Source organism: Balaenoptera acutorostrata, chromosome 11, assembly GCF_949987535.1.
Source record: "Balaenoptera acutorostrata chromosome 11, mBalAcu1.1, whole genome shotgun sequence".
Lineage (NCBI taxonomy): Eukaryota > Metazoa > Chordata > Mammalia > Artiodactyla > Balaenopteridae > Balaenoptera > Balaenoptera acutorostrata.
Window position 1 is genome coordinate 89,508,815 of NC_080074.1, and position 25,774 is coordinate 89,534,588.

Genomic DNA, 25,774 nt, shown 5'->3' on the forward strand with positions numbered 1-25,774 from the left:
TGTGGTCACTACTGGCTGAGAAGTCTGCCTGCGCAGCAGAGGGTGAAAAGCACTGTCACAAACTAACTGCTCTCAAGCCTGCAAAAGCACACCAGGCACAAGTGTGTCTAAGGACTTGACGGCACAGCCCCTTCTATTTAAGATGGGGCGCATACTGGAAGAAATTTGAAGATAAAAAACAAGACCACTGGACACTTAATTAAAGAGGTGATAATAGGACTATTGAGATTATTAATCTCCTGAGAAAATGGAATAGCTGAATTTTTACTAGTGTTTGTCTTGCTGTTGCTTTGTAGGCTGAATCACCTCAAAGTTGTCATTCTGAAGGAGCTGATAAAAAGAGGGAAGAAAAAACTCCAAGTAACTTCCAGAAGAAGTCGGTGAACATGCTTCAGCAACCTGATTGTAAGATTACAGGGGCTAAGAGAAGAAAAATTGATAATGCATGAGATGAGTGCTTCTGAATTTTCTAATAGTTTATGCATGTATACACCATTAGTTTTGTAGTTAATCAGAAGTTTAATTTTAAGACAATTTCATTAATATTTTATTCATATGGAGCTATATTTTCAGAATTTATTTCTTAAGTATTGAAGACTTGAGAATTTGAGACCTTTTGAAATTTTGAGATCATGAATTGTATACATTTACAGTATGAAACAAGGGAAAAATAAGTCATTTTAATGTAAAACCCTTTAAATGTAAAATACTTAAGAGAATAAGTTCGTATAACTATCTTAAGCTCTTTATGCCTTGCCGTAACTAGTTGTATTTTCTTCTTTTGACACAACTGTCTTTTGATAACAATGTTATTATACTGAATATTTTACTAAATAAAAAAGGAATAAGGTATCCATACAAATAATATTAGCAAGTATGCTACACCTCTATTGAAGTAAAATAAAACTGTAAGCTTCTGGAAACCACAGCCCTGCTTTGACATTTCACAGAGAATGGCTCTGGTATATTAACCAGACCACACTGTTGACTAAGTAGATAACAACATAGTTAAATTTGCTCCAAATCTAAATCACAAATGAATGTGTCTACGTTTAAAACACAGAAATGAATACTTAAGACTTAAGTGGTCAGTTTTGTATTTGTTAGGGAAAAAATATATCTATAAATAAATGATTTGAACTGATTTCATCTTTAGAATTTTATTTATTTTTAAAATCTTCGTATTTCTGTATTTTTAACTTCAGATGGTCATCATTAAATCAGTGCAGTCAATTTACTTTATTGGCATGTGACTTTTTTGTCTTATCTGGAACTCGATGTAGCCCTTGAAATGCCCTTTTTAGTCAAAATAATCTTCTATATCAATATTTGGATCTAGTAGATCTTCTCCATATGCTGAAAGATTCATCTGGTTTAAAATTAAGTTTTCAAATGTTTCTTCTAAATCAGTTTCACCAATTAAGACCGCTCCCATCATTCGTCCATTCTGCAAGACAGCTTTGATGTACTCTTGTCCTTTGGTACACCTCAGTATTAATTCATGATCTAAACCTAAGCCCTGTGCATTGTATTTTCCCAGCAATACAACCTATACAGAGAAAGACAAAACAGTTATTTTAGTGAGTATGAAAAGGAAACATAATATGCAGTTATTTTGTGTTTTCCTAGAATGGCAAATCTAGTCACGAAAATTTACAGCTAAAAGTGCCATTCGGAGGAGCCCAAAGAAAACACTTGCATGGCATGCATTTACTCTACAGATGACACTACCATACAATCTGTATGAACTTTAAAAATACCTAGCGAATATATAAATATGTAGGATGTAGACTACATTAGCCTTGAATCACAATTTAAAGATTTAGTAAGAAGCTGAATTTGATCTTTCATGGGCAAATTGTTTAGTCTCCCTGAACCGTATGTATATATTTGTATGTGTTTCTCCTTATCGGTAAATTAGGAGGAAAAATCCTGCCTCAGAGTGATGTAAAGAGGATTAAGTAAGATAATACGTAGGGGGAAGTACCTGCTCATTCTTGAGTATGAACAGCTGTTAGTTCCCTTCACAAAGGAGGAGTGAATTGCAACTAAAACTCAGAAATGCACCAACAGGGAACAAATCTGGAAGAGATTCCCCCCGCAACCCCTCGAACTATAAAATACTACAGTGAGACGGTAGGTAATGATTACCAGATGATTAGTGATTAAAGCCCAGCAATAATAACCAGATATAGATTTGCAAGAAATGAGGAAATTTGTCATTTTTTGTAAAGTGATTAAAGCCATATAAGTTCTTATTCATGTGAGAAAATCAGATGACCATAATTAGTTATAAAACTAACAAGCAGAAAAGGCAGTAATTTGCTTATCTATCTTACCTTATAGTTAAAAAATTTTGTTACGTGAGCGAAAAGTTCAAAGCTGAAATCCATGTCAGTCGACTCGCCTACACTAGCTGCGGCCATGCACTTGGCTGCATACCATCCCATCTGTCTAGCCTGGGTCCACAGCCTCATCTGAAATTAAAAAAGGTTACGCAATTTAACTTTTTATTATCATTATTTGAAAAATGTTATCACCTTAACCTAGTAAAATTCCTTAAAGGGGTTCAGTGCTTGACAGTCCTTGAGAACAGTTAGATCTAGCTAGTTAGGTAACTGATTGAATCATCTTTGCCACAGAAGCAATCAGCCATCCACACTAAGCAACTGATTCTGGTGTTTGATCATTCTTATACCTCATGTGTGGTAACTAATGTCTTTTTGTGTGCAAAAAATAATAACCATAATCATGGATATGAGCTTTAAGCATTTCTGGTAGAAGTGATAGATTTTTAAAAAAAAATTCAGTCTCCTCTCTAAACAAGGTAGGGTCTGATGAAGTAAGAGGCAGCCTACGGTAAGGGAGCAGAGTAAACTGAGCACGGTAACAACCACAGAACGGCCAACAGAAGTGGCCTGCGGTATTACACTGCTGCACTGCTACCTAATGTATTCTAGCCTCCGAGTCCCTTTAGTTTGTGTCTCGGACTATATAAAACAAACTAATTAGTGTACTTACTGCTTCTGCAAATTAAGAGATGAAATTTATTAGATTCACTCAAAGTAAGAAACCCCTGTTTATTTTTGGACTTTCCTGTATCAGAGTATGAGGCACATGAAGGATATGATAATATACATATTCCCTAGATTCAACCCTTAGAGGGCTGAGATGTTAAAAAAAAAAAAAAAAAAAAATCCCACAACTCCAATTCCGAATTGAGTTTGGGACAGATATGCCATAAAAACAACACTGGATGTCACTGTAGAGAAAACTAAAAAACAAGCTAGTTTGAAGCATTTTAGAATTATGGCTGAAATCGCTCTCTTGTTGATGCTCTCTCTGATGTATGTTAAGACATACTAAATAGTAAAGCTGCTTCTTAGAATACATCTGGTTCTTCCACTACTTCACACTCCACAGTTAATCTGAATAAATATCCCTACCTGTGGAGCTGGTCTTTCACCAAGATAAGCGTTGACTGGTTCTTTCATCTGTTAACATCTACCTCTGTCTCTACTCCTACTAAAACCACCCCACCTCTGGCCGCTGAGTACCTTCCTCCAGTACTCCTGCTCCACCATTACAAGGCAGGCAACACTGTCGGGGCAGGAGGAAGTCTAGATCCAGTTAGAAGGGGTTGTTAGGCTGAGGAATTCTGCTTACTATGGGAACATTCTTTCAGTAATAATTCCCAGGGGGATAGGATCATCAGAAGCAGAATGTATGGTTTATAATCTCAGTTTGCTACTTTTTAATCCAAAGCTGTGCTGTCCCAAATCATAGTCACTAGCCACATGACTATTTAATTAAAAGTAAAATTAAAATTCAGTTCCTCAGTCACATTAGCCACATTTCCAATGCTTAGTACACACATCGCTAGTGGCTACCTGACTGGACACTGCAGAAACATAGAGCATTTCTGTCATCACAGAAAGTTCCACTGGACACCGCTGATAAGCATCTGAGCATGAAAAACAAAGTAACAATCATAATTTTTAAATTAAAAGACATCCCAGTCTATTCCATCACTATATAATAACTTACCAAAGGGAAAAATTCTAGTCTTCTTTTTGTCTGTTGTTTTTGTGACAAAAAAACTCTATGATAGCTTCCCACTTAAAGTAGAACAGTTGGAAAACCAGAAGGCTGGATATGCTGGTAGCAGTTCCTTTATTTTCAGATGGAATCTCTGATAAAAACCTGTGACCACCTATGCCAGCTTACCTGCTGCCAGACTGGGCTGGGCTGCCAGGAGGCCGTGCAGATGTCACCTGCAGCATAGATGTCAGGAAGGGACGTGCGCATGTGATCATCCACCTTCAGGCCACCGTCTTTCCCTACATCAAACTAAACAATGTTCCTCATAAGCATATGGGGTAAGAAAAAGGAAACGTGACTTTTTCATTCTAAAGTAAAAGAACAAGTCAAATTCTACACGTTGATATGCTGATCTTTAATGAGAAAAGCTGGCTAAACTGCAAAGTTTAGACAACTAAGCTGAATTTCCAGGCACTCAAATTCCTACTAAGACGAACCCATAAAATTCTTAGAACTTCAAATTCTTAAAATTCTTAGAACATCAAAAATTGCCAATAACCATATGATGACCCCACCCATAGTTACAAAAATATTCCTTAGTTTTTGTAAACTTCAAATGCTAAAAAGCAAAAAATACATGCTGGCTTCTCTAAAAGAATCACTTTTAAGAATTCATAGGAGGTATCAGTTTCTTACCAACATTTAGACAAATTATGCATTATATCCCCTTAATAATGACACTTAGGCTGGGATGTTAACTGCTTAAAGACTTGAAGCAGTAAAACAATATTGCAAATCAAGACATGAATATAAACTAAACTGTTTTCAGTCATCTTAAATTACAGTTCTGTGCCAAAACAATGAACAATTATTCATGCTTGAGAATTAGAGATCTTCATAAGTAATACTTTAAAAATGTTCACAGTGGGACAAAATTTTCACCTTACATTGTTGCCACAGAGAAAAGGTTCTGTATTTGGTGTAACTCCTGTAGCACTGACAATGAAATCACAGCCATATATCTTTTCATTGGTCAATTCCACATATACAGGCCATATCTCTTAAAATAAAAAAAAAAATTATTCTCAAGTGTAATCACCACCGTCTATAACATTATGTGAATATAATGACTAGAAGAAAGAAAGAAAAAGGCAGGAGATGACTTTAAAACAACGCCTCTTAATATTTATAGGTACATTTGCTAAAACAATTTTTAATGTCATCAGTGCCATCTTATTTTGGGTATAATCGCAAAACCATGGCAGGCATTCTAAATATTTTTCCTTCAAATTTAGACACAGAAATTCTAACAAAGTAAATTTAAATCGATAATACTTTATAAATTGTTTCTTTAAAAATCTTTATCAATAGATTATACTCCATTGAGAGTTTAGTCCAACTAGGTTACTCACTTTTCAGTGTTCTCCCTTATTATTCACATTCAAACTCTAACACTCTCTTTTCCTATGAAAAAATTCAAAGAATTCAGAGCAGTGGGATATCCCATACAGTAGGTTTGGGTGAGTGTATTTCTGAGTAGTTCTCATAGGAGTGTAGAATAGGAATTTTAAGAGATCTGTGCCTTAGTTTCAAATTTATAGATTTCATTCTGTTTGATTTTGAGGATGTCACTTCACCTTTCAGAGTATCAGATTTTTTTAGTTTTTATGTTTTGCCTTGATTCACAAGATATTCTGATTAACTCACCGCGTTATGATGGTCAAAACATAATGAGCCCTACGTAAGATGTTAAGCTTTCTACAATTTAATTTATTAGAAAATGTAAAGAGTAGGTAGTGAAAACAAAATGATTTATGTTATTAAATTATGGTTTTATTTTTACTTTTCACATTTAAGTTTTATATGGAAATATGAAGCTGTTTTCTAAATATAATAAAGCAAGATTACGTCTTCTTTTAAAATAAGTGTTTATTTTTTTATTTCATCACTTACCTTTGTCAGCTATAACTAACTGATTATGATGGTCTCTTGGAAAAGTCAAGGACTTTTTCTTAGAAATTCTAAATTCTTCCTGAAGATAGATTTTCTTTACTTCACACATAGTTTCAATGTGAATTTTATGAGAAAACTAAAATAAAAGAAATACTGGTCACCATAATACTTCTAGAAAGAATGATCTGGGTTACTGATGATGAAGAAAAAATTTATAATACACTTATAAAAACATATAGAAAAAATAATTCTTATAAAAGAAAACACACTGAATGCCCACAAGCATGCCTCTCAATTTCTGTTTAAAAGGAATAAGCAGAAACTCAGTCAGTACTTAAAGAGATCTAGTAGTTGAATTGGCAGGTAGCACCAAGGGCATACTTTTTACTATGAGCCTCCTTGATAACTACACATATATTTCTTTTAAATTACAACTGTTACAGACTAAAGAAAGTTGATATATCCCAGATTGTTATATTCCAGAATCTTAGTAAAATGCCAGTTAGGTAGGAGATACTCAATAAATGTTCACTGAACTAAACTGAAGTTCCCAGGTTAAGAATACCATTAATCTTAGGACCTGAAGGTGCAGGAATAAATTACTTTGTGTAATTCCCATCACAAAAATTAGATACACTGTGAAGCCAGCCCCTTCCAACCTACTGAAGGCTGAAAAGGTATCATACACAGTAATAAGGCCTGCATGTTCCTTACAATATTTAAATATCATAGCCTTTTAACAACTACTAAAAAACTAAAATATCTAGTAAATAAAATGAGTAAAAGCAAGTCATCTGCTTATGCAATTAGGATATTAAATGTGTATTTTATTTAGAATCTATCTAATAACCTTTAAAATATTATACTACATCTAAAGTGACCTTTGAGAAAAGATTAATTTAAAATGACAGGTGAATTCACTAAAGTCTCTGTATGGAGATCTCTGTCTCCGGAGAGTTCAAATGGGCCAAGTGGCACTGAAGCCCTTTCCTAGCACCATGGATTTTAAGGAAAGCAACCTAGCAATTCTTTGACTATATACTTATAACCAGTCTTTAACAAACAGTTCAAGAATTTAAAATTGCACTTAGGTATGTTTAAACAGTATATGAAAACATACCTCTTTTGTTCCTTTAAGATCCAACCCTTCATGCCAATCAGGTCCCAAGGCACTGCCTATATTACCAGCATTAGCTTTGGTTTCTGCTTCCTTTTTCCTTCCTGAAGGGATAAACTCAATTCAAAATCCAAATGGTATAAAAACTGCCAGGCAGAGAATTACATTTGTGTTCAGAAGTTTTTAGGCAATGTAATAATTTTCACACATACATTCATACAGCAGGACTAAACTTATCTATATTAATCATAATTTTAATATTTTGTGATATAGAGCTATAAAATGGGTAATCTTTCAATCGAGTGTTGTGTATAAACACTCAAAAGTGTTTTATGGATGTTATATACACTGGTTAATATGAAAGGTAAGAAAATTAGACATCAAATTTTGAAAATGTCTCAATTTTTAGTACCCCCAAAACTTACAAAATTCTTGCTCAATTTTATAAGACAAAAGTTTAAAAAAATAAAAAAGCTCTTTTAAACTAAAAAACTGTATTTGTTTTTAAACTCACTGCATTTTTAATAAAATTACCTTAGGTATTGTCCAACTGGAGCATCTGTCCGCAAAGATGCAGATGGGCTGGTTTATTTAATTTACTTTAAATTGCCAGTTTTAGTTATACATATTTTTCATATAAAATACATCATACATATATATACACATATATAAATATATTTATCTTATAAATATTTCATACATATATATAAATAAAACCTTAAACATCACATAAGGAAATAGAAATATCTATATTCCTATCCCCAAATAAAATCTTTTTGCTAAATTTTCTTATAGCCTTTTTCTATATGGTTAAAAAAATAAAGTTTCATCCGTGAATGAATGAGCTAGATGCTATATTTACCTTCAGTTGTATATCTGGTTCTTTTTTGTGCAATTTTAGCCTCTGGTTTTTCAGCAATGAGCTTTGAAGTCAAGAATTCAGCTGCTCCTGCATCGAAGAAAGTATTCCCAATAGCTTTATCTTTAATGGCCCAAATTACTTCACAGCCTTCAATTTCATACCTAAAAGAAATATGAAAGTTACTTGGAAGAAAAAAATCTTTGTATCTACAAATAACAGTTATCTCTTAAGGCAAATGTAAAGAAAATATTTTAAGGCAAACTGAGAAAGAATGATTATAAAGAGGAATGTAACACTTTTTCAGGATAATAAGTGCTAAGTAGAATAAATAATACAAGAAATTTAACCAGTTTACTGAAAAAACATATGTGACAAATATATGTACTGAATATCAGGTAAAATTTCATTACGATGAATATCACTTCAAAGTGTTCAATTTCTACAAGATAGTTATATGAATGTCCCCCAGGGTTCCCAGGAGTGAGCAGTGTCTTGCTTATTACCTAGTTATAGAGTAATCAGTAATGAACGGATAGATGTTATAGATGTTATATAGCTACAATATTGAGAACAGTTGACTTCTTTGCTAACATACTTTATGTATTCAAAGCACATTATGGAAGGACACAGAAAAAGGAGCAAATGAGAGATACAAACTAAAATCTTAACTTTGTTGTAACAGAATAATTACCCTGCAATGAATTCCCTTCACCTCAGAAATTTCCAAGCCATCTAGCCAAAGAAAGATCCAGTTCACAGAAAAATGAAGGCTCTTAGAGGAAGAAAGGAATGGCCAAGGAAGCCACCTTCCATTACCGTTCAGGAGGTAGCCAGAGCTCCTGAGCACTTGCAGTTTTATCTCTAGGTTTGGACACGGAGAATGTAATTTTCTTAATATTCATTCCACAAAGTCCCTGAAGTTCATTATAATTTATCTGCTATTACTACTTGTTTTGGTACAAATGAATTGGGACAATCCTGGACACACAGTATATATGGTCATCCTAACTACACTAGGATTTTATTTGAAATTGCAATGGTAATAAGAGTGTATTGATGTTATTAATTTTTAACATTTATTTATGGTAAAAAGTACTGCCCTCTTTATATCTCAGACTGATATGTTAGGTTACATGACTTTTCAAGGCTGGTCAGTAAGCAGGTGATAAAAGAAGGTTTAGTACATCTGACTCCAGATCACCTGATGTTCATGCTTTCTGGCATATGGTAAAGGAGTCCCTTGCTTTCTCCAATGGGCCTTTATTTTTCCTCCTCTCCTATGCCAGCAAAGAGTATTTATAGTTACTAAATATCAGATTATCTGGAGAACGTTTTATCTTAACACTGCTCAGGTCATACGGCATTGCTGATGAGCAGAAAGCAGAATACACACACATTTGGTGATAAATTTTATATGTCAATTTACATAAAGGCACACAGTTACCATGAAATGATTTCCTTAATTTTTATAAATTAGAAATTTCTGTAATTACCATTTTCTTTTTGTATTTTAAAGTAGTACAGCAACATAACACATATCAGAATAGCTTAAAATACTGATGCTAGACCAGCAAGCCATATTTACTATAAGTAGTCACCATAAGTAACTCCTGGATGTGCTGTACCTCACAAGACACCCTCTAATCCTCTTACCCTATGAACTTGTCCTCAGAAAGATGCATAAGCATGAAGGTATCATCACCCACAGGGGAAATACTGCTTTCATTTTTAAAACCACTCTTAAAAAACAGACAACAGTCAAGTATTAAATTTTGTGAAATTATGAAAAACTGTCTGTTTGAAAAAGAAAGGATTAACCTACATTTGGAAAGAAGAAAAGAGATAATAACTGAAATAAAAGTATACTGAAGAAAATCAACATTAGCCTCAGTGGGACACGGGGGCTACTAAAAAGCAGAAAGAGTTTGGATATGTCGTTTTTCATCAAGAGAAGACAAAGGCCTAATCATTCAGTAAACCTAAACCGAGAGAATAGCACTATATGGGAGCTTTCTTAAACTACCAGAGTTTACTGAATATAAAATTACGTGTTTTATATCCAAGTATATGGTCTTTAATCTTCAACCTAAAGAAAGTGAGGAATAGGATTAAATGTTGTGAGACTCTGAACATTTTTGAATGAGAAAGCTTTTCAATGTGAATAATAGTAATAATAATAATAATAGTATTAAGTTATACTTTTGGTGATAACTGATGGAGAAAATCTGTCATGTGTACATAAGGATTTGAAGCCCCTCTTACAATAAATCTATGCCTCCCTCCTCTTGGCCCAGTTTGGTCTTGACTCCCTAGTTTTTTCTCTGCATTTTTCCATACAATGCCACAAACTTCATAATTAAAATAATGACTGCCACACCTAGTACTCAGGCAATCCAACAACTCTTACAGGTTTCCACTGGGATTCACCATCCTCTAAAAAGGAGGGGCAAAAACCTAGTCTCAGAGTTGGAATGAATGAAAGTGAGAAAAGACAGGGCTTTGGCAGATTCCTTATTTTGATATAAATTTGTCCTCTTTGTAGTCAGACCCAACTTTCTGGCCTGAAAAATATCTAGACTATTCCGTGTCAGCCATCTGCTGAAAGATAAAAATCACAAAGAAAGTGCATCAATGCTCTGTAGACCACAGCAGGTCCTCAATGTTTTCCAAACTTGAAATATCATCTTAAGATGATAGTATTTCACATTAAGGTGTTCACAATCCCCAACTTCCAAAAACCAAGAGCTAGGAGTACCACATACCCTGAAATAGAACTCTGCGTTTCATCGGCCAGACAGGTACCATACATGAGTGAAGCAGGATGGGTATAAGCAATGAAAAGCAGCGGGGACTATCTCCAGAACTCTCTGAAGATGCACATATTTAAACTGTTCTTCAGTATAGTACACGCCTCTAAGAACAAACGTACGGGCCAAATCTACACAGTCATCAGTGTCTGCCCCTTTGAGACCTAAAGCATTCCCGAAACTCCTATGTTTTATAAGGTCAATTTTGCAACTAGGAATTCCATGAAAGCTAAAAAAATAAAGTGGATTTTTCCCCTTGAAAATATATGAAAAACAATTATATTTATCTTTGATTTTATGATAACAAGATGTCTTCTAGTCTGTCAATAATCACATGAATCACAGAGCAATTCTTACATAATATTCAAATATATGTACTTACACTAATTCAAGTGCAATACCACCGTTCCCTATGATCATGATTCTCTTAGCTTTTGTAAGCTGTTTCTGAAATTCCTGTATCAAAAAGAAAATGAAAAGAGTGTTTTGTAATAGTGGGCAATGCCTGAAGCAAGAGGCTTCACTGATAATAAACCTCACTTTCCCATTCTGCCAGGACGCACCATCCCAATTAATATAATAAATGCTCCCTCCATGTTTCACCCCAAACTGCCTTTATAGCAAGGCCTCTTCCTGACTTTCCTTGCCTTTTATGTCACTACATTCAGAATTGCAGCAAGAGCCTCTGTCTTTTTGCCACATTCCCAACTATTTGACCAAATCAATTAGCAACATGACACTGATCTAGACCCTGGAAACAGGATTCTTCCTGTCCTTCTAGTCCCTCAGTTGACACTTTCCCTGCAGTTACTCAGCACCTGGGACTTGCAGGAACGAGAAGCACAGCAGCACGGTGGTTCAGAGCACAGATCTAGAGTCCCTGGCTCTAGCAGTTACTAACCAGGTCACCTTGGGCAAACTGCTTAACCTCTCTGCACCTCAGGTTCCCCAACTATAAATGGAAATAAGAGGTGAGTATATCTCAAGGTTTCTGTAAGTATTAAGATGATAGAGATAAAGCTGTTGGGAGTAGGAGGCACATAATGTCTAATATTTATTTTAAAATGTTATTACGTTATAAGACAGCTAATTGATGCCTCCACCTCCCATCCCTCCCCCCCTCCCAAAAAAAATCACAATGAACTTGGAGAGAAAAAAAATTACCAGGAGTCATTCTTGTGGTACTTTCTAAAGCAGAGAATAGTCCCATTGCTTCCAGATGACATTTGAATTGCTAAATTCCACCTCCTACTATGTCAGGTCACCATTTCTATTAATGGACCCCAAAACTGATTGTAATGTACAATACATAACTACTGAATTGACTTCTTCAAATTCTACAAGAAAAAACCTGAAGTTAATTCTACTTTGTCCTTCACTGAACACAGCAGGTAATTAAAGACCTGTAGAGAGCAGTGGGCAGGGAGATGAATGTCATGAGTTTAGATTATACTTCTGATAAACTTAATAGCTACTTTAGTATAGCTAAATTTCTTAGTCTCTCCATCTCAGCTGCCTCTTTGCAGAGTGGGAGTAATGACTGTCACACAGGATTATCATGAGGATTCATTCAGTGAGTTCATATACGTAGAGGACCTCGCTGTAACACAGTTATGAACTCAATCTTTGATAGTATGAACCTAAAATGTTTACAAGAGCATAATCCAGTTCTTCTAGTATTGTCTACATTCCTAATTATTTAAGAATAAACTGAAGAAAATACTATCAATTTTCAAGACTATAAAATCTTATCATGTAAATGTACAATTACCACTTCATGGGACAGAACAACAACGAGCTTGAGGTAAGACAATAGTATTGTGACTAGAAAACAAGAAGGTTTTTGGCAATAAGGGTCAATGAACCCTGAAATAAATTACCAAAAGAAGTTGTATAAGGTTCTGAAGGTAGAATTTCACCTTATTGGGATAGTATCACTGTTCTTGAGCAGAACAACAAACCAAGTGTCTTTTTCAGTTCTAGGATTCTGTCATGATTCTGTTTGACAAAGATCTTCTGAATACTAATTTCTTTGCTGAGAAGTAAATTTTGGACATGCTTTATCTTTTGAGAAAAAGATCATTACGTCCTTTAGGATGCAAATCACATACTCCCGATCAGAGTAAAATAATGAATGTGTGTGCAATGTAAGTTGTAACCTTCAGCATAGACATTATTTCTGGGATATCACATAATGGAAAGAACATGAAATAAAAAACAAGATAAATTATCCACTAAAACTAAACTCAAATTGGCAGTAATAAAACATTGTAACTACTTTCTGGTTTATGAGTCATGAAACCTATCTTCTGCTACAGTTTAGGAATTGACATTATAAGTGGAACACTTTGATTCAAATGTAGAAAAAGTCTAAGAAATCTTCATGTTTCTTTCCCATGACCCAATGTCAAAATGTTACCTGAGCACTGTCTGTATCACGGATTCCTAACACGTAAGGATTTTCTTCACATATCAACTTTGGTTTAGCTCCAGCACACAAACAGAGCTTCTTATAAATATGCTGATTGCCATCTTCAGTTAAAATGCACTGTAAAACCATAAAGCAATGAAGAGGAGAGGGGAAACATTTATAAATAGGTACAACTGCACTTTAAACATTCAATAAGACAAAAGCAAAAAATATATTAAGGTTGCCTCTTGGTGGCACTCAATACTTTGTTGCAGCAATGACAAAGCTAACTAAGCATAGGAATGCATTCTCTAATCCAGTGATTCCTAATCACTTTAGGACCATGAACCATTTAAACAATCTGATGAAAATTAGTCCTTCTCCCATGGAAAAAAAGGTACATTCCCACAAAATTTTGGATAAAACCAAGGGAATCTCATGTTTGGAAAGGTATGTTGACCTTAGATTAGAAAGGAAACATTTAGAAAATTTCAAATTGAGCATTCTGATGAACATTTCCTTGATGAACATTCTGATCTCAGTGAGAAGATACTGTAAGAAGATCTAGTGATTCTAATCATATCAGGCCTTAATGTCTGTTATGGGTACCGGGGAGTAGTGAATGGTAGAAGAGGTCACAATACATCTTAATCTGAAAAATCAGAAGTGCTAAAAACAGTATTTATATTCCTAAGTACAAATAACAATCACTTTACCAGCAAACTTCATGCTGTTTGGGGATTATATTTTTATGTAAGTGAAAAACATGTTAACCTTAAATCCTAGCATGTACTGGCTTTAAAGTTAATTTATATTCATTTTGAATTAATGAATTTAGATGAATCTAAAAATACATATCAGAGATCCATTGTTTTTGTTCCTTAATATTGAATGACTATCTACACAAAAGTAGAAGCATTTAGAAAGCAGGTATACATAAGCATGTGCTACTATGAGAGATGTCAAACTTTGCTGGAATGGTTTCGGGGGTTAACCTTTGTGCCATATGTCTGATTTACAAAACTTGCCAAAGAGCATTTACATACCCACTGAAATATTTGCTACCCATTTTAACTCTTCAGCTACATAACAAATACATAAAACCAATAAACCAACACAGTATAATCATACAGAAATGTTACACAAGTCTTCCTTTAGATAATCTGGTTAGAATTTTAACTAATAGAAGTTAGTTATAGGCACTGACCAAATTTAAAAAATTATTTGCATTTAGCTACTATAAAAGAAACACAAAAACTTTTCATTGGCTACTGTTAAATTTTTGGAAGTAGAGACGAAGGTAAAACACATCGTTTCTAATTCACTAAAGAATACGAAGGATGGATGACAGAATGCAGACATGTATGTTATGTAGGACACTTTTCAAATGAAACGTGTGGCACTCTGATTCATTCAAATGCCCTAATATATAAGTTCCCTCATAATTCATTAGTATACTTTTGAGCCTACCTCAATGAGCAGATTCACTGACATGGGTGTCTTATGGAACAAGTACTACCATTACAAGTATTAGGAACTAACTGTGGTGTTTGGATTCAGATTTGTAATATTTTTCTCATAAAACTCAGTACTTTTTCTTACTTTTTTTTTTTCCTGTCAAGTTATTTGTTTCAAATGTGACATGTATGCTTTCTCCCTAAGGGAGAACTCAAATGTGAGCTGCTTTAGAGAAACAACTACAAACCCTACTTCCTATCTTGCCTAAAGCTCATCTGAAGATACTGTTAATCATGTGACACTGAGACTTCCTGACATCTGAGACTGAGGTACTGCCTTTCCTGAGACTGTCTTAGTTTGGGCCTTATATCATTTTGGACTATTACAACCACCTCCTAATTTGGTTGTTGGCTACTGGCCACTTGCTCTATCCCAGTTCATCCTTGACACTGCTGTCAGATACATCTTCCTAAAAGAGTATTTTAGCATCCCTGGCTCCACTTAGAATCTCTTTACTATTTTTTCCATTGATTATAAAATAAACTCAATTTATAAGCATGACATAAAAAGCTCTTTACAATCTTATTTACATATTTCTCTGGGCTAGTCGGCCAATCTCCTTTACTTATCCACACCCCAACCCCTTTGACAGTCTCACTCTTCCACATGCCCCTTTCCTTTCTCTGGGTCTCTGAACCCGTAACGTAATCTCTTCTTCCTGTAATGTCCTTTTCCACCTGGAGAACTCAATTCACCTATCTTTAAAACATAGCTCAAACATTACTCAATCTGGGAGGTCTTCCTGAATACCTACCATCAGAGCTTTGATGATATTTCAACAACTGTTTTCTTCTATGGGCATACATTACACGTGTGCATGGCTATACTCCCTATGACACTGAGAGCTACCGGGAGTAGGTTCCTGCTATTACTGCTATTGTATCTCGGTACTTAATGCAGTGCCCAAAACACAGTGAACACTATATAAATGTTAATGCTAATTTAAAATGTAAAACCTAAAATGCCAGGCTAAACTAATTATATGACCCCAATAAACTCACAAAAAGTGTAAGTTTTTCTAATACCAATGGAAATCAATGTCACTGAAATTTACATGCTAGAGACTTGGGCGGTGGTGGAGCAGGTGGGGGTCAAAGGAAGGCAGGCAAAACCTCACCAAGATTTAACAATGGCAAATGTCATTAAGAAAAAAGCCCTCTTACATGTTCTTTGCTGTTCAGTTGCTTTACTCCAGATTCTATAACCTTAATGTTGGGAAAGCGATTTTCTAACATGGTACTTGGTTGTTCTTCAACATCAAATTCTTCCAACACTTTAGAAACCTGCATTAGATAAAAGAAATAAAAATGTATACTTAAAAAATTTTTTCCTTTCAAGAATTTTAAATAATAAAAAAAATACTTTCATTTCTTTTTATACACTATTTATTTTATATTGATAAAACAAAGTCTGCCAACTGCACTATATACAGTGGAAAGAGGGCCAGACTCCACATTTTAAGACCTAAATTCAAATACTAGTCCTACCACTCTTGGGCAACTCAGAAAGTCACTGAGCCTCAGTTTCCTGGCCTGGAAAATTAGGGCTAACACTACTTACTTCTGTATAGTGTAATCAAACAGCTTATCTATTTCTTTATCCTTGTAGCTCTCTCTTTCCATTGACTAGCTAACCTTATTGTGATCTAGTCTTTGGACTCTTCTTTCCTCTTCTCCAAAATCACTGGCATCCTCTTGGACTCACCTTCCGTCCTATCCCACTAAGACTCCATTGTGGATCATTTACTTCCCCCTTTCCCCAAATCCTTTACTTCCTTGCTCTGTTATCCTTAACCATTAATTACCCTGAAAATGCCCAAGCACAGACCAAATTACTTGCTTTCTCTAGTCCTATACCCAGTCTGCTATAGAAGTACCACACACCTTTCAGACCAGTATTTGGCCTTAAACACTGCATTGAAATGCTACTGCATGGCTATAGCAGTTCTCAAACCTTTTAGTCTCAAGACCCCTTCACACCCTTACCAATGATTGAGGACCCCGCTGAGCTTTTGTTTTTTTGAGTTACACCTAGCAATATTTGCTGCATTAGGAACTAAAACTGAGAAAAATTTTTAAGTATTTCTTAATTCACTTAAAAGTAACAACAATAAAAACATGTTACACTGATACAACATACCTTTAATGAAAAATATTTTTTTCTAAAACAAAACAAATTAAGTGAGGAGAACAGCCCTGTTTTACATTTTTGCACATTTCTTTAATATCTGTCTTAATAGAAGATAGCTGCATATCTGCTTCTGCATTCAAACTGCTTCTACCTTTAAACCACTGCAACGCTGTTCTGGTTGAAGTATCAATACATGAAGAGAGTTCAGCCTCACACAGATATGCAGCCCTTTCAGATAATTGTACATTCTTCTTGATGCCACACTAAAACTCAACAAGTGATGGTTTCTTAAAGATTAGATGAAATGTAGAATTTGAAACCATATCAAGAACTTTTCATACTGTGACTGTGAAATCCATTAGTTTATCCTGCACTTTGAGCGGATCTTGGAACATCACACATCAGTCGTTTGGACAATACTGGTTCATTAAGTTAACAGAGATCTTCCAAATACTGACACATTTCATATCAATAAATATAAAAAAACACATTCATTATTATCAACAATTTCATGAGAAAAGTCTAAGTACTATAAGGCTCACAGTGAAGAATGAGTTTTCCAAAAATCTAATTTTTGCTTGAAAGCTCTAATTTAGTCATATTGGCAACAAGTACCATCTGTTGTTTTCTTAAAGTGACAGGCTCACTTCATTCATTTTCCAAACATGAATAGCCAGTTTGTCAGCTGTTCTTTCAAGTAAAATTGATGTTCCATGAAAACAGTAGCTAGTTCATCTTCAACTCAGCAATTGCACAACTGCTTTTCCTTGAGACAACGTTGTACTCGTATGCAGAAGAGCTTTATGCATACATCGCATGGCATCATATAGAATATTAAAAAGATGTGTACTCAGGAGTCAAGATTTAATAAAGCTAACATGTTTTGTACTGGCTTTTATTTTTTTCACTAACTGTGTGGCAGTGAAGAACAAAATGGCTACCGACGTAAGCAGCCAGCACTGCTTTCATACCATCAGTGCAAACGTCAATATAGTGAGAAGAGCAGTAACATCTTAGTAACATATTCCATTCTGTCAGTGACTTTTTCAAACTCTCACCATTCTAATATTCCCTGAACTTACTCTATCCTCTTTATTCTCAGTAAATCACCTTACTTCTAGGCACAAAGAGACCACTAAGAACTCTGACTACTTCTTTCCCACTATCTAGATATTTCTTTGCTAGTGTCCACCTTCCCTGACCCATTCCCACTGTTTCAGAGTCAATCCATTGCTCTGTGCTCCATAGCCCATCGCCTCTCACCTCCTCAGGACTCCTCCCTTGTTATGTATTCCTTGCTTTCCTTCATCTTCAGGCTTCCCCACTGGTTTCTTAATCTCAACAGGTGAACAGGCTCAAGTGTTTCCCACCGTAAAAGAATAAAACTCAACTTAACGCTAGACCTTATGTCCTCTTTTTGCTGCCACTCTATCTTTTCTACCTTTGCAGCCAAATTTTTCAAGAGAGAGAAGTTTATGCTAACCGTCACTTTAGAATTTCCTCCCATTCATTTCTCAAAACAGCATAAACTGTCTCAAAGTCACCAATGATTTATACTAGAAATAGCTACTTTCGAGCCATCATCTTACCTGACCGTTCCACAGGATCTGACACAACTGACCACTCCTCTTAGTTGAAACTTTTGTCTTCCTTGGCTTTAGGGTTACTGCTCTTTCACAGTTTTCCTCTTAGATCTAAGACTAAGAAGAAGGATGGCCATTTTTAAGTTCTCCTTTCCCTCTGACCTCCGCTTAGTGTTCCAAGGACACCACCACTGGGCCCATCTTCTTCTCCCGGCATGTGTCCTTCCTGGGAAAGTGCAAGCCAGGCCTGTAGCTGCAGCTGACACTGAGACAACGGTGAATACTCAATTCCCGTCTCCAGCTCAGTCTTTCCACTTGCTCTAAATGCCCCAGCAGCTTGGCATCATCTAAATTTAGATAAAGTGCAATTTCGCATCATGGCCCACAAGCCCGTCACGACCTGGCCCCTGCCTACCGGCTCAGCCTCGCACTCCACACGCCAGCGGTGAACTGGTCCCTGTTGGGGCATGTTTCATAGTTACACATTGTCATGCACCTTGGCACATGCCTACCTCCACTCCCTCTCTTACGAACACTGTAAAACCTTCTTCAAGTCTCAGTTTCAATGCAACTTCCAATGTAAAGCCTTCCTTGATTCGCAAAAGGCAGGCTTTGGCACTCCTTCACAATGTTTTCTATGTATAAAAATAAATATGCATGTATTGGAATATGACCTCAATTTTTTTGCCTGTATCAGGATAATGATCATATTGTATGACAACTATTTCTTGCATATCTTTTGTCCCAACAGAAAGTAATCATTCTGAGAAATTGACCATGAGGGCCCTACAACCAAAGTGCCTAGTTTCAAAACCTGACTTTATGCACCTCAGAAATTTACCTAACCTCACTGTGACCCATTTACCTCACCTGTAACATGGGGATAATATAACAACCTACTTCACAGGGTTAAGAATTAAATACATTAATATATTTAAAACATTTAGAAGTATAGCATAATAAGTACTCCGTAAATGTGAATTATTATTATTATTAATCCTTTTTCTCCTTTAAAAATTATGCAAGTCATGAATATGTGCTCTTTTTAACACTAAACAAATAAACAATACATAATAAAGATTAAATATTAAAATCCTTCTTTTCCGCTCTTTAAATCTCACTTTCCCCTTACCCCAGGGATAACCACTAGTGACTTTTTGATGTATGTTCTATACTTTTAATCTCTATAGCCTGGGTGCCTAGCACACTGGTTGGTAAATAATCGAGATGCTCAATAAGTGATAACAAGAATGCAATTTCTGACTTCTAAACACTAAGAATAACTGACATTTGCAATATTTATTTTAATTCACTTTCACATAGATTAGTACATCTTAAGCTCACAACCTTGTTAAGTAAGCAAGGAAGATATTATCCTAATGATGCAACTCAGGTACAGACATTTGCCAAGGTTACACAGCCAGTAAATAATAGTTAGGCCTAGAACCCAAGTTCTTTTTCTTCTATTGTACAACACTTAAAAAAAAAAAGATTGGCAAAAACTAAACTCAGGTCTTACAACTCTGGGATCATTACACCAAATTAAGTCTTCTGTAAAGACATTAGAAGACGCAGCTATACATCTCTCTATTATGTATGTACTCTTAGCCGTAATTGAATATATACTTTTTTCTTTTAGAAATTAAGAGCCATAATTTGTTCTCTGGTTCTCCCAATCCCATAGTTCTTTTGGCTGTACCAAAGGTTCTAAGATATCTTATCTCTAGGCAGGTTATAAAGAGCAACATATGGCACTAAATTACCCTTGGTCTTAGGGGCTTATGTAAATCTTAGGGGTTTATATATGAGAATGCGGTAAGTTAAATGTATATTGATCTCTTCCCTGGGAGACAATATATAAAGAACTTTTATAAAACATACTCCAAGATTGGAAAGGTGTGTTTGTGGGAGATGGGTAGGGAGAAGGTTGCTTTTCCTCTTTAGCATCAAGTCTTTAACCTTTATATGAATAAATAATAAATCTTAAACAAAATGCTGAAAGAAAAAAAAGATACAATCTATTATCAGAGTATTATAAGGGAAAACTTCTAATGAATCAAAGACTTTGTCAATAGTCTTCACTGCAGTGTGGGAGGAAAAGATTTATGTTTTTCATCTTTTTATTCATTTATTTTTTGCATAGGCATTATAATATTCACAACTGTAGCACTGTAGTACATGTATATAATTTATAAATATAATATTAAAATATGAGCTCAAAAGTTTTTAACAGGTGAGGTACAGGATCAGAAATGTTTGGAGACCACTTTTCTTTGATACTATGACCCAAATGTTCTCAGACTCCTATTATAATGTTATAACATGTGTAAAATAAACTCACGAACTACAAACTGTTCTGAGATGCTTATGACACATCTGAAACATTAATTATCTGCAAGTGTAAACCTGGCTCAAAAGCACTTTTCTTCTGACTCGTAAACACACACACACATTTATAATAAAGATACACATGTATATTTGCATAAAGATACACATGTATATGTGTGTAACACCTTTCCTCAAGAGATAAATTTTCTGAAAAGTAATTCTGAGTGGGGAAGAAAAGATGGGAGAGAAAAAGAGAAAACTAGAAATTCAGTACCATTCCAGGTGCTTTTGGTATTCAATCTGAACAATTTTAAACTTTGAGCTATGATTTTAAAATGAGTATCAAAAGAACATTTGTCATTTTAAACAATTAAAATACTACAATTACACTAACTGCTATTTGAGTGATTGTAGTTTTTAAAGAGTAATACTAAGAAAGTTATATAAAGGTTCTTACCAGCTTGAAATTTGTAACTGCTTTAATAACAGGAGAAGCTGTGATCAGGAGAATATCTTCTGATGGAAAGTGAATCGCCAACTAATTAAAAAAACAAGTAGGAAAAATATGATAAATAACTAAGCATTAGTACATATGGCATGGTGGGGTGAGACAGGGATAACACAATTTTAATAATGTTATTAACTTAAGAAACTAAAAACTCACTGTTCTTCCTCTAAAGGTCTTGGTCATATTTATGGGGTAGTGGTGAGTAATGTTCCACTCTCATATTGATTAAAATGAAAAATACATTTACACTAAACTCAACAATTATCATGCAGAGGATGAGAAGAAACTATCTTCTTAATTAACAGTTAAACCAACTTCTATTTATTATAAAATAATAATTTCAATTGCCTTTAGTAGAATGAAATTAAGCAGAGCTTCAATAAAATGTTTAAAAGCTTAGCACCTTTCCCAAGTACTTCTGTAATATTTGACAATATTATCACTCTCTCCATCGTGCTTTCCTCTGTATATTCTGTAATTTATTCCCCCACTTTGTTTCCACTATTATGCTACTAAAATCACCTTGAAGTTAGCCTTCCAGTCTCATGTTAACCAGCTTCCCCTGCCCCAAACACATTGTAACTAATCATCTTTCAAAATTTTTCATTTGATCTCATTACTACACTGCTCAAAATCATTTGACTACTTATATAAGTCTTTGTTAAATTCTTAGCATGATTTGTAAGATCCTTTATGATCAGGTCTCTACCAGCTTTCTGGCTTCATCTCTGGTCATCTTCCCCCAGCAGCAAAGCTTAAACCATATGCTCTAAGCTTTGCTGCTTCCAGATGGGGCCAGGCTTTTCCACCTGAGATTACACTGTTGCCTCCCGTTGGAAAGTCTGTCTTTTCTTGTCTACTTGGTAAACTTTTTACTGATCCCTCTATATAGGCATAACTCAGAGATATTGTGGGTTCGGTTCCAGACCACTGCAATAAAATGAATATCCTGATAAAGCGAGTTGCATGAAACTTCTGGTTTCCAAGTACACATAAAAGTTATGTTTAGGGACTTCCCTGGTGGTGCAGTGGTTAAGAATCCGCCTGCCAAAGCAGTGGACACGGGTTGGCCTGGTCCGGGAAGATCCCACATGCCACAGAGCAACTAAGTGCATGCAACACAACTACTGAGTCTGCGCTCTAGAGCCCGCGAGCCACAACTACTGAGCCCGCGCCTAGAGCCCGTGCTCTGCAACAAAGACAAGCCACTGCAATGAGAAGACCACGCACTGCAACAAAGAGTAGCCCCCGCTCGCCACAACTAGAGAAAGCCTGCGCGCAGCAACGAAGACCCAACGCAGCCAAAAATAAATAAATAAAAGTTATGTGTACACTATAGTTGCCAATATTAAGTGTGCAAAAAAATGTGTTCTTAAAAAATGTAATGCCTTAATTAAAAAATACTTTACTGCTAAAAATGCTAACCATCCTCTGAGCCTTCAGCGAGTGGTAATCTTTTTGCAATAGTAACATCAAAGATCACTGATCACAGATCACCATAACACATAGAATAATAATTTAAAAGTATGAAATATTGCGAGAATTCTCAAAATAGGACACAGAGACACGAAGTGAACAAATGCTGTTGGAAAAATGGTGCCAATAAGGCTTGCTAGAGAGGGTTGCCGCAAACCTTCAATTTGTAAACAATGCAATATATTCAAAGTACAATAAATCGAAGGGCAATAAAATGAGGTATGCCTGTACTAAGACAAAAGGACACTTCCCTTAAGAAAGGGTACTTCTTCCCTAATCCACTCCTTACCAACTCCACAGGTACTCCTAAGGTACTGAACACATTGATGAAATGACTTATTTACTTACTTACTTTTACTTATTTATTTATTTACATGACTCACTAGGCTGTGAGTCTCTAAAAAGGAGGTACCATACTCTGTTTGTATTAGTCTGATCAGCCCTTAGTACAGTGCCTGGATTATAGGTGTTTACTCAGAAAATAAATGAAAACTACACATCCAAAGATTAAAAGTTAAGGGAAAAAAACCTCTTCAATTTCTTATGACATCAGTGATGTCAAAAGAATAAGACATCTGTTTACTGTTTACCAACAGAATAATCCAGTCCCTCTTGGAATACATGTACATGTATATATGTGATCTGATTATTCACTATAAATCAGAAAAGCATACCCTCACTGCATTTAATCCCTTGCCAGTTGTTTTAAAAAACATTACTAGAGATGATATCTCTTCTATCTTGGGAGTCCAAAGTATAGGAAACTTACGTAAGCGTTTCTTTATCATTCAGTTATGATGCACTCAGGACTTGGGCAGCCGTGCGGAAGCGGGATTCAATCAGCTAATTAAGAAAGGGGGCTGAGTTTTCCGACCAAGAACTTACTAGTCGTAACCCCCCCTCTCCTCCCCATCGGCTTTGACATTACTAGGACCAGAGCCGGGTTTAGTCCGCTTTGCGTTTTCCCTAACAACTTGCTCGCCATCGCTCCTCCCTGCGCTGGAAGCGAAGCCTGCGAGGTACTAAGGACATCATCTGGGGCCACGACACAGTCTCTAATATCTGGGAGCAAGGAGTGAAAGGGGAAAAAGGAAGCGGCTAAAGAGCGGCCTGGAAAAAAACCAGGAAAGGCGGGCGGGGAAGGAGCCTCAAGCGTCACCGCCTCCGGGACGGACGAGAGGCGGAGCCGCCTGCGCGCCCCCTTACCTGCTCCGCACAGGTGACACCCGCGATGCCACCCCCGACCACCACGAACTTCCCCGCCGTCGGGGGTGAGCACGCCGCCTCCATGCTCTCGGACTTCCAGCGGTTTTAGGACTCCAGTGCGGAAGCCGGGAAAGTTTACAGGCCGGGAGAGGGAGTGGCGCGGAGAAACCCCTTTCGGCGCCTGCTCCTGAGAATCCGAGCTACGGGTACCCGGGAACTCACACTTAGTCTCTTCGCGCTTCTCCGAGCTACGGGAACCCGGGAGCTCATACTTAGTCTCTTCGCGTATCGGCTGGGACTGCGTCTCCCAAAACGCAGAGGCAGCTTGGCAATTCCGGGGTTTTGCGTTACTATCGCCACAGCTGAATGTAGTTTTTCCACGAAAATTTGGTAAAGATAAGACGAAAACCAAAGTAAAGTAGATGGGTTGTCAAAAGAGGCTTGGCAGGTTGTCTAAAGACAGACCAGTGTTCTCACGGGGCAGAGCGTTCTTAGAATAAATGAAGTTCTCACTGTTCGTTCCTGCGGGAAATTAAACACAGCCTCAGCTCTTAAACTCTTCCTGGTAGAAGGAACATAATCCTTCCCTACCCTTAACCTAGCAAGCTAAGATTTTATGTTTTGGAAGCACATTCTTCATTGACACATTAATCAAGACGAAAGCAATACTACTATTGTTTTCTAAGAAGTTATTTCCATTTACAATTTTGACCTCAGCGAAAATTTCCCATAGTAGACTTGCTCGCCATTTTGTCAAAATAAAAGAACATTCTTCCCAAGTTTTCAGTAAATAGCAGCACGTGTAAAGGCTGAATTAAATATTACCAATCTAATTCTTAAAAACTATTTTTACCATATTCATATTATTACAGTATTCACCATTTAATTGTTTTACTATTTACTATTACCTTTGCTGTCTCATATAATATTTCACCTGGGGGTTGTACTATAAAATTAAGAAGGTACTATTTCTCTAAATGGCTCACTCAAAAACTGGCAATTATCAATCCCCCTTTAATTCTTTAAAACTCTGGAAATAACCAGCCTATATAAATGACAAAATCTAACACATCTAATTACAGATATTTACTGATAGCTTTAAAAATTATTGTGTTTTGATTTACTAAGTTAAATAGTAGGCACTTTAATAAGTGACTCTAAGTCCAATTACTCTCTCAGGCAAGCAAACAAAGCATTTCTAGCAAGAGGAAATTGGACTTTAAACCCATATAGATCTAGTCTTGTTTACTTCTCTTGCTTCTTTATTTTCACACGATCTCCCTCATCTCACTGTGCTCTAGCTAGATTGAACCACACTTGCAGCTTCCAGGACATGGCATATTCTTTCGTTTCTGAGCATTTGCACATAACTCTTTCTGTAATGCTCTTTCCCAGTAATTTTCCCTAGCTAAATCCTCACTGACCTTTGGTTTAACTAGCCATCACCTCCCCTAAGAAGCTTTATCTAATGTCCTCCAGACTGAGCTGGGTCCCTCTTGACTTAAAACACTTTATTTTACCTGTTACAGGTCTGATTCCCCCTCGTCACACCCCAATCACAAACTCCTTCATCTCAGGGATTACTTGTCTCTCTTTGAATCTTCAGTTATTCGTGAGTGTCCATGTAAATGTGCTGAATGAATTAGTAAGTGATTGGAACATGAGACTGCCCTGAAGTCCCTTAAAAATGTATTAGATCCTCTGGTATATTATGACAGCTATTTCCTCTTTGTGGAGGGCAAAGAGAAGAACAGACTGGAACTCAAGTTCCCAGAGGAAATGGAAAGAGACCAGATGTAGATGAGAGGGAGGGTGGCCCTGGGAAAGGAAGTAAA

General features: G+C 36.0%; 2 protein-coding genes across 4 annotated transcripts in view; one reads left to right on the forward strand and one right to left on the reverse strand.

Moving 5' to 3' along the window:
- Window positions 1-1,144, forward strand: part of RECQL (RecQ like helicase) — a 36,327-nt gene extending 35,183 nt beyond the window's left edge. The window contains exon 15 of the mRNA XM_007194822.2: window positions 297-1,144. Coding sequence (XP_007194884.2) covers window positions 297-449 — 153 coding nt within the window. The 3' untranslated portion in view covers window positions 450-1,144. The remainder of the gene's footprint in view (window positions 1-296) is intronic.
- Window positions 1,145-24,142, reverse strand: PYROXD1 (pyridine nucleotide-disulphide oxidoreductase domain 1). Of its 3 annotated transcripts, XM_057556464.1 has the most exons (13): window positions 23,503-23,833; window positions 21,207-21,287; window positions 18,428-18,538; window positions 15,872-15,991; window positions 13,200-13,328; window positions 11,163-11,236; window positions 7,974-8,134; window positions 7,115-7,215; window positions 5,995-6,130; window positions 4,989-5,101; window positions 4,228-4,350; window positions 2,340-2,477; window positions 1,145-1,549 (listed from the first exon to the last, which is right to left on the reverse strand). In XM_057556464.1, the coding sequence occupies exons 4-13, from the start codon at window positions 15,941-15,943 to the stop codon at window positions 1,301-1,303; spliced, it is 1,296 nt and encodes a 431-aa protein (XP_057412447.1). In that variant the 5' UTR covers window positions 15,944-15,991; window positions 18,428-18,538; window positions 21,207-21,287; window positions 23,503-23,833; the 3' UTR covers window positions 1,145-1,300. The 3 variants fall into 3 exon arrangements, with proteins under 3 accessions (XP_057412447.1, XP_057412445.1, XP_057412446.1); XM_057556462.1 differs by lacking the exons at window positions 18,428-18,538; window positions 23,503-23,833 and adding an exon at window positions 23,940-24,142; XM_057556463.1 differs by lacking the exon at window positions 18,428-18,538 and having other exon boundaries at window positions 23,503-23,832.
- Between the last annotated feature and the right edge of the window lie 1,632 nt (window positions 24,143-25,774).

Bases quoted from the DNA above. Each gene is read 5' to 3' on its own strand.
- PYROXD1 (XM_057556462.1), bottom strand. From the start codon at position 24,023: ATGGAGGCGGCGTGCTCACCCCCGACGGCGGGGAAGTTCGTGGTGGTC. The intron at 21,288-23,939 runs GTAAGGGGGCGC...TTTTTTAATTAG, and splicing joins GTGTCACCTGTGCGGAGCAG to TTGGCGATTCACTTTCCATC. The intron at 13,329-15,871 runs GTAAGAGGGCTT...ATGGTTTTACAG, and splicing joins AACTGAACAGCAAAGAACAT to TGCATTTTAACTGAAGATGG.